The sequence below is a fragment of the Salvia splendens genome, chromosome 20 (assembly GCF_004379255.2).
Source record: "Salvia splendens isolate huo1 chromosome 20, SspV2, whole genome shotgun sequence".
NCBI lineage: Eukaryota > Viridiplantae > Streptophyta > Magnoliopsida > Lamiales > Lamiaceae > Salvia > Salvia splendens.
In genome coordinates, this window is record NC_056051.1 from 25,085,579 (window position 1) to 25,101,472 (window position 15,894).

The window sequence follows — 15,894 nt, forward strand, 5'->3', positions numbered from 1 at the left end:
GAAGACCGGAGTTCTATTATTTCCGTGTCTAAATGAGCTCCAGAGGGCAAGCTGTACTTCATAAGTCGTCCCTGTTGATTCACTTGAGATGACAAATGTTGATTCTATATCGTCGCCCACAAGCCAACGTGCCTCTTCCATGGTGAATTCGACGTTCCCATCCTCAAATGTTTTCGTAATTTCAGTGACATCAGATTCGTCTTCATCACTGGCAGAATGGCCTTCATCACCACCTTCACCCTCTTCTTCAGCCTCTTCTTTTTCTTCTTCCACTTCTTCAGCCTCTTCTTCTTCTTCTTCCACTTCTTCATCCTCGTCTTCAGCCTCTTCTTCAGCCTCGTCTTCACCCTCTTCTTCAGCCTCTTCTTCACCCTCGTCTTCATCCTGTTCATCACCCTCTTCGAACTCTTCAGCGCCGTCTCCATCCATTTCGTCAGCGCCATCTCCATCCACTTCATCACCGTCATCTCCATCCTCTTCAGCTCCTGTAACACTGTTTGAGCCAACGCTGCTCCCCCCCCTCATGATCATCATCATCATCATCCGAATCCTGTGTGTGGGTGAGAGAGAGAGAGAGAGAGAGAGAGAGTTGATGATTGCAATCATGGGAAAAAGGATTTAAGAGTTGATGATTGCATCCTATTGACAGTAGACTAGAGTGAAATTGATGTACCAGATTGATGAAGCATCAAGATGTACTAGAGTGAAATAGAAATAAATAACCAGGAGAAGACATATTGTAACAACTCAAGCACCAAAGTGAATTAGAATTAACACATCATCATCAAGGGTATTCTGGAGTCTTACCATCAATTTTTTCACAGATGAACGCATCAGAGCAGCATCCGTGAACACCGGCGGCGGTGGCTTCTTGCTGTCTTGTTCTTCTACGTTTTCAGAGTGAATTAAGCAGTAGCGCGAAACGGCAAAATGCAACAAAAAAGAAGAAATATCAAGAAATCAAGATCAATGAAATATACCTCGAGATACATTTGCCTCTTCTTCAGGTTTAGTCTCCGCTTGCTTATTTTCCACCATGATCTCATCCTTCCCCTCTGATACATTCCCTTCCCTCTCCTTTACTTCCAGTTTCTTCTCGATCATCTTCGTCAGCGCATTGACATACGAATTTCTCTTCAACGGGTCGGTCTCCCTCGCGACGAACTCAAATACTTTCTCAAGAAACCCCAGGGGATCAGAGGGGTTGACAGCAGCCTTGAACGGCTTCACCGGCGGTGGCGCCGCCATTGATTTAGACGTTAAACCAACTGAAACAGATTAACTATACGATAACCGCCCGGTGCCACGTGTGCATGTGTTATCAGAGATATTTCAAAAGGAACGTAGAAACAAAGATGAGTTCTTTAACTAGACTTCCAGAACTTCATATATATATATATATGAAAAACACAAATAATAATAATTTACTTGTTATATTAATACTAGTAATGTGTTTTATAATTAATAAAAATAAAGATATGGGACTATAAGATAAGCGTTTAAGAACCATCAGACAAATTTGTGATCGTGATTATTAAATTCTTATAATCACTGTTATACATTTTAATTAAATTAATAATTAAATTAAAATACGTTGTATCCATCCGTTCCTTCGTAGTTGAGTCATTTCTATATAAGTTCTCGAGGGAAGATGGATTCGGAAACGGTGCACCATATTCCATCGGCGTATCTGACGATCAAGGGTCATGGGATTAATCAATGTGGAACCCGATTTTGGTGTTGAAATACAAATTGTACAGTTATAATTAAGTAAAGCTACTTTGATCAATGGTAATTAGGCATTTCTCTTGTATGGTTACTAAATTATTTCTCGTGGCCAATATCTTAGATTCTTTGATAAAAAATTTATTAAAGTAAAATGTATAATGGACAAAATATAATAAATACAATGTAAACATTTCTTTTATTTATTTATTAATATAGCGACAGATCAATGATCAAATTAATGAAATTGTATTTAGGACGGATAAGGTGGGTTGTTCCATTTTATTCACGTGCAAATAACGCTTATCTATGTGCAATTATGTAAATTTAGTAAATGGAGAGAGAGTAAATACACTACTTAATTTTTTTACTTTGTCTAAATAGAAGCTTGAATAGTTAGGTTTACTGATGTGTCTAGGTGTTAATTTGTCTTAAGTTAACTAAGGTAGTTAGGTTATAGCATGTCCAATTAGAATAAGTTAACTAAAGCAGTGTTTGATAGTTAACTAAGTTACTGCCATATATAACTGGAGAGAAATGGTATGTTACATACCTTATGTGAGTACCACTATCGTTTGACGCATGTTTAACGTTGTTCGTTGCGATTTATATATTTAGTTTGATTATAATACATTAAAAAATGTTATTGAAGTTTTTAATTTCACAAAATTTATAAAAATCAAAGCTCGATTTACTCGTTTATTAATTTATTTGAAATTATAGAGAAAACGAGTAAATTGAACTTTGCGTCAAACGATAGTAGTGTTCACATAAGGTATATAGTATATTATACTGGATAGCATCGTCACTGCGTGAAATATGGTAACAATAGAGTATATTAGTTATTACCATAGTTGACTATATGAAGAGGAATGAGTAATTGTGTGTATTAATGTGCAGTTTTTATTGTAATAGTACTAAAAATTTTTAAAAGCATATTGAAACGATACACTGTATAAGTTTAACGTGGTCAGATAATTCCTTCAACGTCCATAATTTAGTACTCCGCTTGGTGCTGGTAGGAAAGATAGATTAAGAAAAACATTAAAAAAAACATATTTAAAGTCATTTTAGGTCAAATTAAATAACTCCAAGATCTTATTTCCGGTTGCAAGGAATTGAACTTTCTAATTGATGGATTGTTGCTATTTGCCGATGATATATCGTATGCTTAATTAAAATGTACGTGCATCCAAACAATAAATATTGATTTGCATTAAATTACTGATAACAGGTCCCCATGTATATATATATATATAGGGGAGCGTTATTCTCCTTTTCACATCTTAGATCCTTTTTCCTTCTTAATATTACGCATTAGATCTAAGGCATCAACGGATCAGATTGATTCTACAAAACTGGTTCCGTGTTGCATTATATAAGGTGGTTGTAGGCATTACAGGGTTATTATTGACATTTGACGGAAAAGTAACTGCCACATTTTGGTATCTGCGAATAATGCATCACATGGTCACGAGTAATGCATATAATTGACTATATAATGCACAATATGTGAACTGCAATGCATACGAATAAGATGTACCATGTTATGATGTTTGGACACACGTTTCTTGTTTCCCCTAAGGGTTTAATAAGCTTATGGGCTAGGGTATAGTATGTAGACACATATGTAATCTTCACATGGTAACGAGTAATGGATATAATTGACTATATAATGCACAATTTGTGAACTGCAATGCATACGAACAAGATGTGTTGTGTTATGATGTTTGACACACGTTTCTTGTTTCCCCTGAGGGTTTAATAAGCTTAGGGGCTAGGGTATAGTACGTACGCATTAATAACAAATTATAAAACGATACGAATAATTCACCAAATTGTCACGAGTAATGGATGTTATTAACTATATAATGCACAATATGTGAACTGCAATGTATACGAATAAGATGTACCATGTTATGATGTTTGACACACGTTTCTTGTTTCCCCTAAGGGTTTAATAAGCTTAGGGGCTAGGGTATAGTACGTAGACATTACTAACAAATTGTTGTTATTGGAATATACGTATGTGCATTATTTGGTTTAGGTAGTGCATTATGTAGCTGTTAATTGTCATTATCTCAGTATATTATGCATTATTAGAGGTATTGTGTATATGGGTTAATCAACGGATTGAAGATTACATACGTGCATTTAGTAATGTCTACGTACTATACCCTAGCCCCTAAGCTTATTAAACCCTTAGGGGAAACAAGAAACGTGTGTCAAACATCATAACATGGTACATCTTATTCGTATACATTGCAGTTCACATATTGTGCATTATATAGTTAATAACATCCATTACTCGTGACAATTTGGTGAATTATTCGTATCGTTTTATAATTTGTTATTAATGCGTACGTACTATACCCTAGCCCCTAAGCTTATTAAACCCTTAGGGGAAACAAGAAACGTGTGTCAAACATCATAACACAACACATCTTGTTCGTATGCATTGCAGTTCACAAATTGTGCATTATATAGTCAATTATATCCATTACTCGTTACCATGTGAAGATTACATACGTGTCTACGTACTATACCCTAGCCCCTAAGCTTATTAAACCCTTAGGGGAAACAAGAAACGTGTGTCCAAACATCATAACATGGTACATCTTATTCGTATGCATTGCAATTCACATATTGTGCATTATATAGTCAATTATATGCATTACTCGTGACCATGTGGTGCATTATGCGTAGCGGTTTCCAGCCATTATTAGATTACTATTGTACCCTCATAATGCACAAAATAGGACAAATAATGCAACACGGGATTAATTACCCAATGTTGATCTTGACCGTCCATCCCTATATATATATATAGGGATGTATTCATTTCCTTTTCCTATATTTCCTCCTTTTTCCTTCTTAATATCAGCCATTAGATTAGAGAAATGGACGGTCAAGATCAACATTGGGTAATTAATCCCGTGTTGCATTATTTGTCCTATTTTGTGCATTATGAGGGTACAATAGTAATCTAATAATGGCTGGAAACCGCTACGCATAATGCACCACATGGTCACGAGTAATGCATATAATTGCCTATATAATGCACAATATGTGAACTGCAATGCATACGGACAAGATGTGTTGTGTTATGATGTTTGACACACGTTTCTTGTTTCCCCTAAGGGTTTAATAAGCTTAGGGGCTAGGGTATAGTACGTAGACATGTATGTAATCTTCACATGGTAACGAGTAATGGATATATTTGACTATATAATGCACAATTTGTGAACTGCAATGCATACGAACAAGATGTGCTGTGTTATGATGTTTGACACACGTTTCTTGTTTCCCCTAAGGGTTTAATAAGCTTAGGGGCTAGGGTATAGTACGTACGCATTAATAACAAATTATAAAACGATACGAATAATTCACCAAATTGTCACGAGTAATGGATGTTATTAACTATATAATGCACAATATGTGAACTGCAATGCATACGAATAAGATGTACCATGTTATGATGTTTGACACACGTTTCTTGTTTCCCCTAAGGGTTTAATAAGCTTAGGGGCTAGGGTATAGTACGTAGACATTACTAAATGCACGTATGTAATCTTCAATCCGTTGGTTAACCCATATACACAATACCTCTAATAATGCATAATATACTGAGATAATGACAATTAATAGCTACATAATGCACTACCTAAACCAAATAATGCACATACGTATATTCCAATAATAACAATTTGTTAGTAATGTCTACGTACTATACCCTAGCCCCTAAGCTTATTAAACCCTTAGGGGAAACAAGAAACGTGTGTCAAACATCATAACATGGTACATCTTATTCGTATACATTGCAGTTCACATATTGTGCATTATATAGTTAATAACATCCATTACTCGTGACAATTTGGTGAATTATTCGTATCGTTTTATAATTTGTTATTAATGCGTACGTTGTATACCCTAGCCCCTAAGCTTATTAAACCCTTAGGGGAAACAAGAAACGTGTGTCAAACATCATAACACAACACATCTTGTTCGTATGCATTGCAGTTCACAAATTGTGCATTATATAGTCAATTATATCCATTACTCGTTACCATGTGAAGATTACATACGTGTCTACGTACTATACCCTAGCCCCTAAGCTTATTAAACCCTTAGGGGAAACAAGAAACGTGTGTCCAAACATCATAACATGGTACATCTTATTCGTATGCATTGCAGTTCACATATTGTGCATTATATAGTCAATTATATGCATTACTCGTGACCATGTGGTGCATTATTCGCAGATACCAAAATGTGGCAGTTACTTTTCCGTCAAATGTCAATTATAACCCTGTAATGCATACAACCACCTTCTATAATGCAACACGGAACCAGTTTTATAGAATCAATCTGATCCGTTGATGCCTTAGATCTAATGCGTAATATTAAGAAGGAAAAATGATCTAAGATGTGAAAAGGAGAATAACGCTCCCCTATATATATATACTAGAAATTCGAAGGAAAACATAGTTAAGTTAAGTACGAAAATATATAGTACTAGGTATATTATTAGCTAGTTAGAAAGCAAAACAATAAATCTCTAGACCTTGATACAATGAAATGTCTTCTAAACCTTGAAACATACTACATTCCATTTGAAGAAAAAACTTAACACGTCTCTGAAAGCCCCGTTTTTATTGCAGCAACTTTGATGATTTAAGAGACCTCACCAAATTATCAGAGTTGATTAAAGCACGCACAGTGGGGTGGCCGACGCGACGCATCGTCCGCCACTGTGGCATCGCGGACGATGCGACAGCGTTTTTTTTGCTTTTTTTATTTTATTAAATTTTGAAAACCTATATATATCTCCCATTTTCACCTCCATTTCACTCTTTACTCTCTCAATTTCACACACCATTTTCTACATTTCACAAACAAAATGAACCCCGGAGATTACCGATGTTTGGTGGTGGTGCACGTTGGCCGGGTACAGAGCCCGATGATTACCGTCCCTTCAACACCAACACGCAGATCGATCCCGAGTTCAGTCGGATGTGCGCGACAAAGCGGTGCAGTCGTACATTTCATCCTACGGCGATTTCAAGCACTACCAGTCCTGGGCGCTCCTGAAGGAGAAGCAAAAGTTCATCGGAGGCATGCTGCCCCAATCGACAGCGGCGAGGAAGAGGTCGTCGAAGCGCCCCTTCGGCGACGCGACGAGCAGCGACAGCGGCGCAACTCCGATGGACCTCAACCCTCCGGTGTACGAGGATGAGAGTTCCGGCACACCGATGTCCTCCCGGCGTCCCCCTGGCATCAAGGCTGCCAAGGGCAAGGGCAAGGCGACATCCTCCGCCGCCGCGCCGCCTTACGAGAGCCCGACCGGGAGCGCGACCACGGCCCCGATTTCGGCTGCGGCACATGCCTACTCGGAGTTGGTGGCCACCTCCGACTATAGGACGTTGTTGGACACGCACAACGCCCTCATGCAGGCTACCAACCCGGCTCAAATCGCCTCTCTCCAGCGGATGATCGATGGCCTCAGCCGCAAGTTGGGATTACTCTAGACTAGTCTCTTCTTTTTATTTGTAGTGCACTTTTTTTTATTTCTAATTTTGTAAAAAAAAATTTAATTAAGTAAATGTAGGATTTCCCTTTAATTGTGTTGGTTTTTTTTATTTATTTTGCTTGATATATTTGCAAACATAATTTAAATACAAAATAGAAGAAAAAGCTATAGGGCGTCGCTTAGGGCGGGCTATAGTTCGCCCAACTGCAGGTGGAAGAGGCGGGGGATAAAATGCTGATGTGGCGTCGCATAGGGCGGGGCTTAGGGCGTCACATAGTCCTCCCCACTGCTGATGCTCTTAGGATTCGGATCATCTTTTCATCCGCAACGATCGATAGTATAAAAATAACATCGATTAATTAATTGTTAATCATGATTAATTCTTGAAATTGAATCTTTAAAATTGTCTTAATTAGAATTACTTGAGGGAAGCCGTGGACAGAAGGAGCCATAGATGTCCAAATAATTGACCTCCTCTTTTGGACCCATCACATTTGAGAATGTATAAGTCTTATTTTTAAAACAGACCTTGTCATACCAGCTGCTATATGTGTTATGGATGTTAATTATACTAATACAAAATTGATAAAAATATGAACGAAGCTATACATCTAGAGTACTTCAAAATAACATAATTATTTTATTTATGAACTGTTTAAATATTCACAAGTTACATAGCATAAAAAATGTCAAATAAAAAGAGATATACTTAAGTAACCTAAAATTACTTCTCCCATTATCAATTGATTCGATGGATCACCCATTTACTGATCAGATCGGCTAATCTCTCTCTTACGCATGTATGAGTGTATTATGAAACGTGTGAAGAGGTGGTTGTTATGACAAATAGGGTAATTGTGTAATTGACAAATGAAAAACGTAAAGTGACACAGAATTTACGTGGTTCACCAATATTGTGTTGACTACATCCACAAGCAAGAACGGAGAATAAATTGTACTATGACTGCGGTTACAAACACCAAGTTTTGTGCCCTACTTCTATACAAATAGGTTCAAGAGGCGAACTGAGCCTAATACAACAATTAAAGCCCAAAACAGAAACATATCATAGCAAGACCCCCGTTTGGCTAGCATCAAACAGTAATGGTTCAAGGCATCCTAACAGTGGTTGATACCTTGATTCCGAATAACAGCACTGTTGGTTTCATGACCACGAAGGCAAGTTTGTGACCTAGCGATAGTTTCTTTCGATCCATTGTGGCTTTTGCTCTGCGAATGTATGCCAGTGAATCATCTTCCATTTTAATGGTGAAGAGGAGAAGAACTATATATGCCTATGAAAGTTCCCCACATTCCATTCAACTCTTCCTTCTCCATCATTTCTGCCAAGTCCTGCAATCAATATTTGAATTATTCATCAATAACATGCATTTTTTGCTGAGTTATTGCCATAATTTGTGTTTAATTACCTCAAGCGTAGATTTTTAGGTAACGATTTTTTGTCATTCTTGATGATTTGTGCATCATTTTCTCTGCATGTATCATGTAAATTAATTAAATAAATAAATACAAAAAATAATTCATTATCTATGTTTTAATTATGTTCTGTAAAATAAAAATTAAGAATAAATTGTACCATTTGATTAAGGTACTAGTATAAATATAAAGTCAAAATATCCACAAAAATTAAATAATCGCATTGAACGCCGTCTTCACGAACTTAGGTCGTCAAGACTCACAACCGCGTCCGTGACTCCTCTCCTCCGGCAGATTTAGGGTTCCTAAACAGACTGAGGCACGAAAATTATGGTAGCAAGAAGATCAAATGGCTTCCACACAATTAACCATGATAAAGAAACACAAGATCAACAAGTTAACTAACTAATTATGCCTTGAAAACACTAATTGAAACGCTGAAAATTAAAGCACTTAAACAAGATGAAACAAGCTTCAAGAACACTTAAACATGCTGGAATTATACTAAGAAACGAAACCAACAAGAACCATACAAAGAGATGCAAAATGAAACCCGAGTAGATGGCGAAATTAACACAACAATCGACTACTTGCACACACTTTTTCTTCTCTTTTTTGAAACGTTTTTCAACCATGAACAACCCCTAAAATGACTCCTAACATGCTTTGATAACTTGAATAAACAAAGAAATACACCACAAGAAAGTAGCTTAACATAAACCTAAAATAGCAAACTTCAAAACAATGTTTTTGAACTAAAGAAACAATAACATCAACAGCCAAACATAGATGCTAAACACTAAGAGAATAATACCCCAAACATAAATGTTTTTGATATTTTTATTTTGTTTGATATGATCAGTCTAGTATATTGATATTTTTTGAATCTTCAATACTTCTCTCCACTCCTAGATCCAGAAACATAGAATTGGGGGGAAATTTTTTCGCCAACATGACCTTCGAATTTTTTGAAGCGACTTTTTTTAACCAACATGATCGCGAATAGTAAAGATTTCTTTCTCAATGCATTAAAACCATACGATAAAAAAACATAAAAAATAAGTATGCAACTACTTTTAATACTCCTTGTGTTGTGCGTTAGTATAGACATTTCTTTTGACACGGAGATTAAGAAAAAGATGTTAAGTTTTTAAATAAATACTATAATACAATAGGAGAGAAAGTAAAAGAATGAATAAAGTAAAAAAAATGTGATACTTTTTACTAAAAACAAAATTGACTAAAGTATAATGGAATGTCTTAAAATGGAAAAATGAAGCAAGTAGGAGTACTATTATTTAAACCAACTATGGTCCTTTCAATAGTATCTTTTCATTGTTTGGCCCAAATCTTGCATATAAATAGGTTGTTGGAGTACTAAAATACCTAAATCGGCTTTTTCATTGTTTGATTGTTTCAATGTGTGGAGCCCATATCCCTTGGCGCAATCAATGCGACTAATTTTTATTTTAAGAAGCCCAGTCCGATCAGGAAGACTAGTCTAATCTTCCTAATATAAAAATACAATCAACTGCCAATCTCTTTCGTTGAAAAAATTGTGATTATATTCATAGTCCCAATTTCCTTGAAAAAAATATTATACTGCCGAAAAATATATCGCCTACATATCCAACTTTATTTGTATATCTTTTTGCTGGAATCTTTCATGTATTTTAGCCTTTATGGAGTCAAGCTAAAGTTAGGGTTAGGGTTAGGGTTAGGGTTAGGGTTAGGGTATATTTTTGGCCTATAAATATGGCTTTGTTTTTGATGCGCGAGTAGTTCTCGTCTTTCGTAATTTGCATTATCAATTTCGTGTATCCAAAATCCCATTGTTGTGGACACGATTAGGGTTTTATTGCCTCCGCTCGAAATCTGATAGTACTATGGTAATAATGAAGAAAGATTTGTATCTACCACAAGATATATGGAGACAGATCCTAGGGAGACTCCCGATTGAAAGCATTCCAAGATGCAAGTATGTTTGTAAATCATGGCGCGATTTAATAGAAGGAAAAGAGGGTGAGTTTGTCACATTGTATACTCCAAAACCAGGCATGGCCTTCGCTCATCCGAAAATGGGGTATGCGGTATGCGATGATGCCTTGCGGACACTTTTCCGATTCGGCTTGCCTCCTCCTCACGATCGATATTCAACTCCCGATCACCACCGTGTTATAATTGGTTCAGTTAATGGTTTGATTTTGGTATGGGATGGATTGGATTGTTCTAATCATTGTCTTTTCATATTCAATCCAATCACTCGTGAGTATATTGAGCTTCCTACTCTGCTGGCACGTAGGTGCGTATTTGGGTTTGGAATAAGCAAATTAAGTGGACAATATAAGATTGTATGTGGTGATGAATCTAGGTTTTGTCACATATACAATCTAGGTAGAGGAGAAGAGCTGTGGAGAAGCATCCCGGCATCGTCAACAACTAGATTGCCTTACCGCAAAAGGTTGAGCAGAGTGGCAAGACACCAATATAGAGTGCCTCATGATTATGCTTTATTTTTGAACGGAAATATTTACTGGCTTGCAACAAATTTTGAGAATATTTTTTTGGTTTCCTGCATTGATCTTGAAACTGAGTTATTTACCAGTTTTTCTCTTCCTCCGTGTCACGGCGGCGAATATAGGATTGGTTCATTTGGCGGATATCAGCTATGTATCATGGGGGATCGGTTATGTTTATGCGACAACATTACAAATCCTTTTCGTGTTGTTATTTGGATGATGGTCAATTACGGAGATATAAATTCGTGGGTAATGGAATATTCCTTCGACTCACCAGCAAAAGAAATCAGTCTAATTTTTTCCCCGCTCAAGATTTTGGCAAATGGTGACTTATTGTACGCTTTAAAAGATCGACTCTCTATCTACTCCAAAAACACAGGAGCTTTTGAGCCATATGGTCGTCTTCAACGTTATGGGTATTCTAATTTGTTCAACACAGTTACTTTTACTCCAAGCTTTCGTTCGCTCAAGACCATGGGGATTCATAATGTTCAATCATTAAGGTTTTATTAAGCAAAACATATGTACATTCATAGGTTTGTAGTTTTATAGATTTTTGCACGTGTCGTACATTTTTTATGTGTCGTTGAACTCATAAATGTGTTATTTACCAGATGATTAAGTTAGAAATTCAAATAAGGATAGAACAAAACTCTTGATTGAGAACAATTACTTAAAAAAGGTGCACATAAATAATAGTGTTCTATTTTTATTTATTTTTATGTTATGAGTAAATGAATATATATTTAAAGATCGTGGCACGGAGGACTTTGGGCATCATCTGACATTACCTCTTTACCGTCAACTCCACACACAATAACATTTGTTCAATGAATGGTTGGTTACATGTTGAAGTTGCTATTATATTTTACATATTTGTAATCCAAGGCCAGTTTCCTCACTATCTTATAACAAGCGAGCCTGATTTTGAGAATATTATCGAGTCAAGCTCGAGTCCGATGGTGTTGTGTTTGTTGGGCTCGCGAACATGCTCTAAATTATATTTTCACAAATATGCCATCGAGCTTGTTACTTGAGCCTGTTGGCAAGCCTTCAATCAAGCCAGTGACTCGAGTCTTTGATCATGCCGCCGTGCAATAATATAATTGTAAGAAAGATCACAAATTACTTTTAACAAGCTCAAATAAGACATTATTGAATACCATGCGATCTGAGCTCGAACAACAAGATGAAGTCGAGTCAAGCACCAAAATATTACTGAGCTCGAGCCGTATCCAACCCGGCTCGCCTCTTTTAAAGCCGTACTTATATATCTCTCTTTCTATTTCCATTCTTTTGAAATCTCACTCCATGGTAAAAAAAAATCCTTATAACTGCAAAAATTGAAGTGGAAATTTGAATTCATTTATCTTCATGTCAGCAGCCTATCATCATTCACAACCTCCTCATGAAATAACCTCTCTCTTGCCTTTGCTGCCTGCAGATTAAGTGAAGGCATTCATCGCAATCAACACAAATTCTTCGGAGAAATGACAACACTGACATGATCAATAACACGTAAAATACACGTGCGATGATGGTGAATAAGAAGAAGAAGAAGAAGAAGAAGAAGAAACGAAGAGGAAGACCTGTTTCTCCCAGTCCGTGAGAGCTGTAATAATCGAGAGCATCACACACTGCATAATCGCGCCACACAACACTCCAATCCAGAGCCCCTTCCCCCTCCAATCCCTCCAAAAACCCAATGCAGCTGCAATTGGTAGTCCAAAGAGGTAAATTGCTGCAAGATTGATATAAGCACCAATATGCTGCCAACCACATCCTCTTGCAACACCTAAAACAGAGATATACGAGGCAAAACGCTTAAGAGGCGTTTGGTTCGGGCGATAAGACATGATTGATAAAATAATCCAACTCAGTCAACTTACCTGAAAGGACTCCTTGTGCACAATCTGCTATGATTGATAAACAAACAAGAGGAGCCATCGTTGTCACGTAGTCCACGACTTCCTTCTCATTGCTGAAAACATAGCCGAAAACATTCCTATTCAGGAAGATGGCAAGGCTCACGACGAACGCATTCACAGCTGCAAGGATCAATAGAGCAACGACAGATAGACGCGCCCCCTGTGCCCTCCCGGCTCCAAGCTGGTTGGATATCCGAGTGCTGCATATTCAAGCATTAGTTTAACCACAGTTACAGATAACAAACCACAGTACATGTTTAAACGCCAAACTGTTATCAAAAGCTTATAAAGTCATAAACAGATTATAGACTGTTATAAGGAGACAATAAACTCGGTTAAAGGCCATCTTAGATGAGTCGTGACTCTACCTTGCTGAAGACGCCAAACCGTATGGTATTGCATAAAGCGTAGCAACGGTATTTAAGCTGCAAACACGAGCAAAGCAAGTCTTACAAACGGATCAAACTAATAGTAAAACAAAGCATCAAATAACATTTACAGCATTCTGTGGATTTTTAGGGTTTAAGAAGAGCCTACCACACAGAAAGCACCGAGGCTTCAAGCTGCGGATTTGGAAATAGCCCGGCAAGCAAGATTAGTAGCTCAAACGACCACCATTGAAGACTACAAAATTTCACAAATTGAAACTGTTTTAGTATCATAATGCAGTTATAGACAAGTGAAAGTTTATTACCAAATCATGGTAGCAGAAGGGATTGCGAACTTGAAAAACACTCCCATCCCACCAAAAATCTCCATTGAAAACGGAGAACGAGTTCTCGTGCAATGAGGGGAGTACTTCATGTACAAACTCAAGATAGAGACATTCAACCACATTGAAAGATCCATGGCTACTGCGCCTCCAACGTTGCCCATCCCGGACTTATAAACCAGCGCCCAGCAGATTGGCACGTGGAAACAGAGAGTGATGCACGAACTCAGGATCATGGGACTGATCATGCTTTGCATTTGATAGTACCGGATGAGGGGTTGAAGGATGGCGTAGGCGAAGAGGGCAGGAATGAGACAGATTGCCATCTTTCCGGCCTCATGAGATATACGGGGATCTTGGCCAGCTAGTTTGAGTACACTGTCAACGTTTGCCCACACAACGGATACAGGGATGGAAACTAGGATCAGGGAGACGATGGCAGTGTATGTCTGAGTTCCTATCTTCTCGTATTGCTGAGCTCCGAACGCCTGTCCACTTATCGTCTCTAGAGCGCTCGCCATTCCCAACTGTTCCACCACATATCAATACACTAGTCAGATGGATAACTATGTACTCACTCTTTACTCCCTTTCTATCACTCAAACTTATCTACCTCATCCACAAAACCAAACATTTTACAATTCCAGCTTCTTTTTAGTTCATCCATTCAGATCACAACTAATACTACTCCCTCCGTCCCACAAGAATATGCACTCTGTCAATTTTAGTTCGTCTTACAAGAATATGCATTTTCCACTTATGGAAACCCTTTTTTCTCTTGGACCCATTCCCCACTAACAATACTTTAATTACTTTTTCTCTCTACCTCTCTCTTACTTTATCAATTTTGCATTAAAACTTGTGCCATCCTCAAAGTGCATATTTTTTGGGACTACGGGAGTAGTAATTATGACGAGGACATGAGCATTCTTTGCAATCAGACAGTGTGAGGAAAGTAAAGGCATGCTTTTCAATAACATTGTTGACAAATCTCATTTTCATAGAAGAAACAACTAGACTTAAAAAGGGTCCCACAAATGATCAAGATTGCCTAAATCATTGAACCTTGGACTTTTCACTGCCACTATCATGGAGATTTCAAGATAATCCTAGTCCCGAACCTAGAAGACATACAGTGAAAATATGTACGAAGGGGCAGTTTGGTCAGTTCACGAATTCTGTGGGACCTCCCAATCTGTCTCGTAAAGGAATAAGAGAAGAGTAGGCAAGGGGCAGTTTGGTCAGTTCACATACTTCTTGAGGGATCAAAATAACAAAATAAGATAAAAGTGGAGAAAAGGGCAAAAATCCTTTAAAATGAAAAGCTCATGTACTCTGATCCCATATTCTGAAAGATGTGCGAATTGGATCCCAAACCGTCCTATTTAATCCCAAAATCTGAAATCTTTCTACTAACATGTGTTCTTTTTTTCACTACGAAGGAATCATCATTTAATCTGATCGTCGTCATAGTCATAATCATAATCATAATCATAATGCGGCATATGTAAAACTTAAAAAATGAGATGAGATTTGGGGAGAAGAGAGAATAAAATACGAGGAGGCTGAAGCCGGTGACGCCCGCGAGGGAAATGGCGATGGCGGAGCTGGAGAGAGCGAGTTCACCCAAATGGCCGACCATCATGAGTGATATGACTTGAAGCGTGTAGAAGGAAAGAGTGACAGCCACCATTGGGCCAGCCACGTAGCCCAATCTCTTCATCTCCTCCCTTATTTCTCCCCATCCCTCTGATAATCTTTCCTTCACCGCCGATCCTTCCTCCATTCTCTCTCTTCACAATCTGTCTCATGGAGTCGAAATCATTCCTTTGCTAAATACTATATATTTGGTTTAATGATTTTATTTTTCCTTCTTAACGAGGATATTGTTATTATCCCACCAAATTAAAATTTTGTTAGCTTTTTCTAATTTCAGTTTGATAAATTTCAATTTTTGATTCAGTTCGATCGACTGTATAAAAATCGAAAACTTTGACAATAATAAATTTATTTGCTAGTAAAATATACAATAAATTAGAAAAT

General features: G+C 37.4%; 1 protein-coding gene across 1 annotated transcript; it reads right to left on the reverse strand.

Annotated features, from left to right (window-relative positions):
- Positions 1 to 12,346: 12,346 nt before the first annotated feature.
- LOC121781627 (protein DETOXIFICATION 12-like) lies at positions 12,347 to 15,647 on the reverse strand. Its single transcript, XM_042179350.1, has 7 exons — positions 15,410 to 15,647; positions 13,834 to 14,378; positions 13,677 to 13,763; positions 13,508 to 13,564; positions 13,101 to 13,339; positions 12,801 to 13,006; positions 12,347 to 12,649 (listed from the first exon to the last, which is right to left on the reverse strand). Exons 1-7 carry the CDS (start codon positions 15,635 to 15,637, stop codon positions 12,584 to 12,586), a joined length of 1,428 nt encoding a protein of 475 aa, XP_042035284.1. The 5' UTR covers positions 15,638 to 15,647; the 3' UTR covers positions 12,347 to 12,583.
- Positions 15,648 to 15,894: the final 247 nt, after the last annotated feature.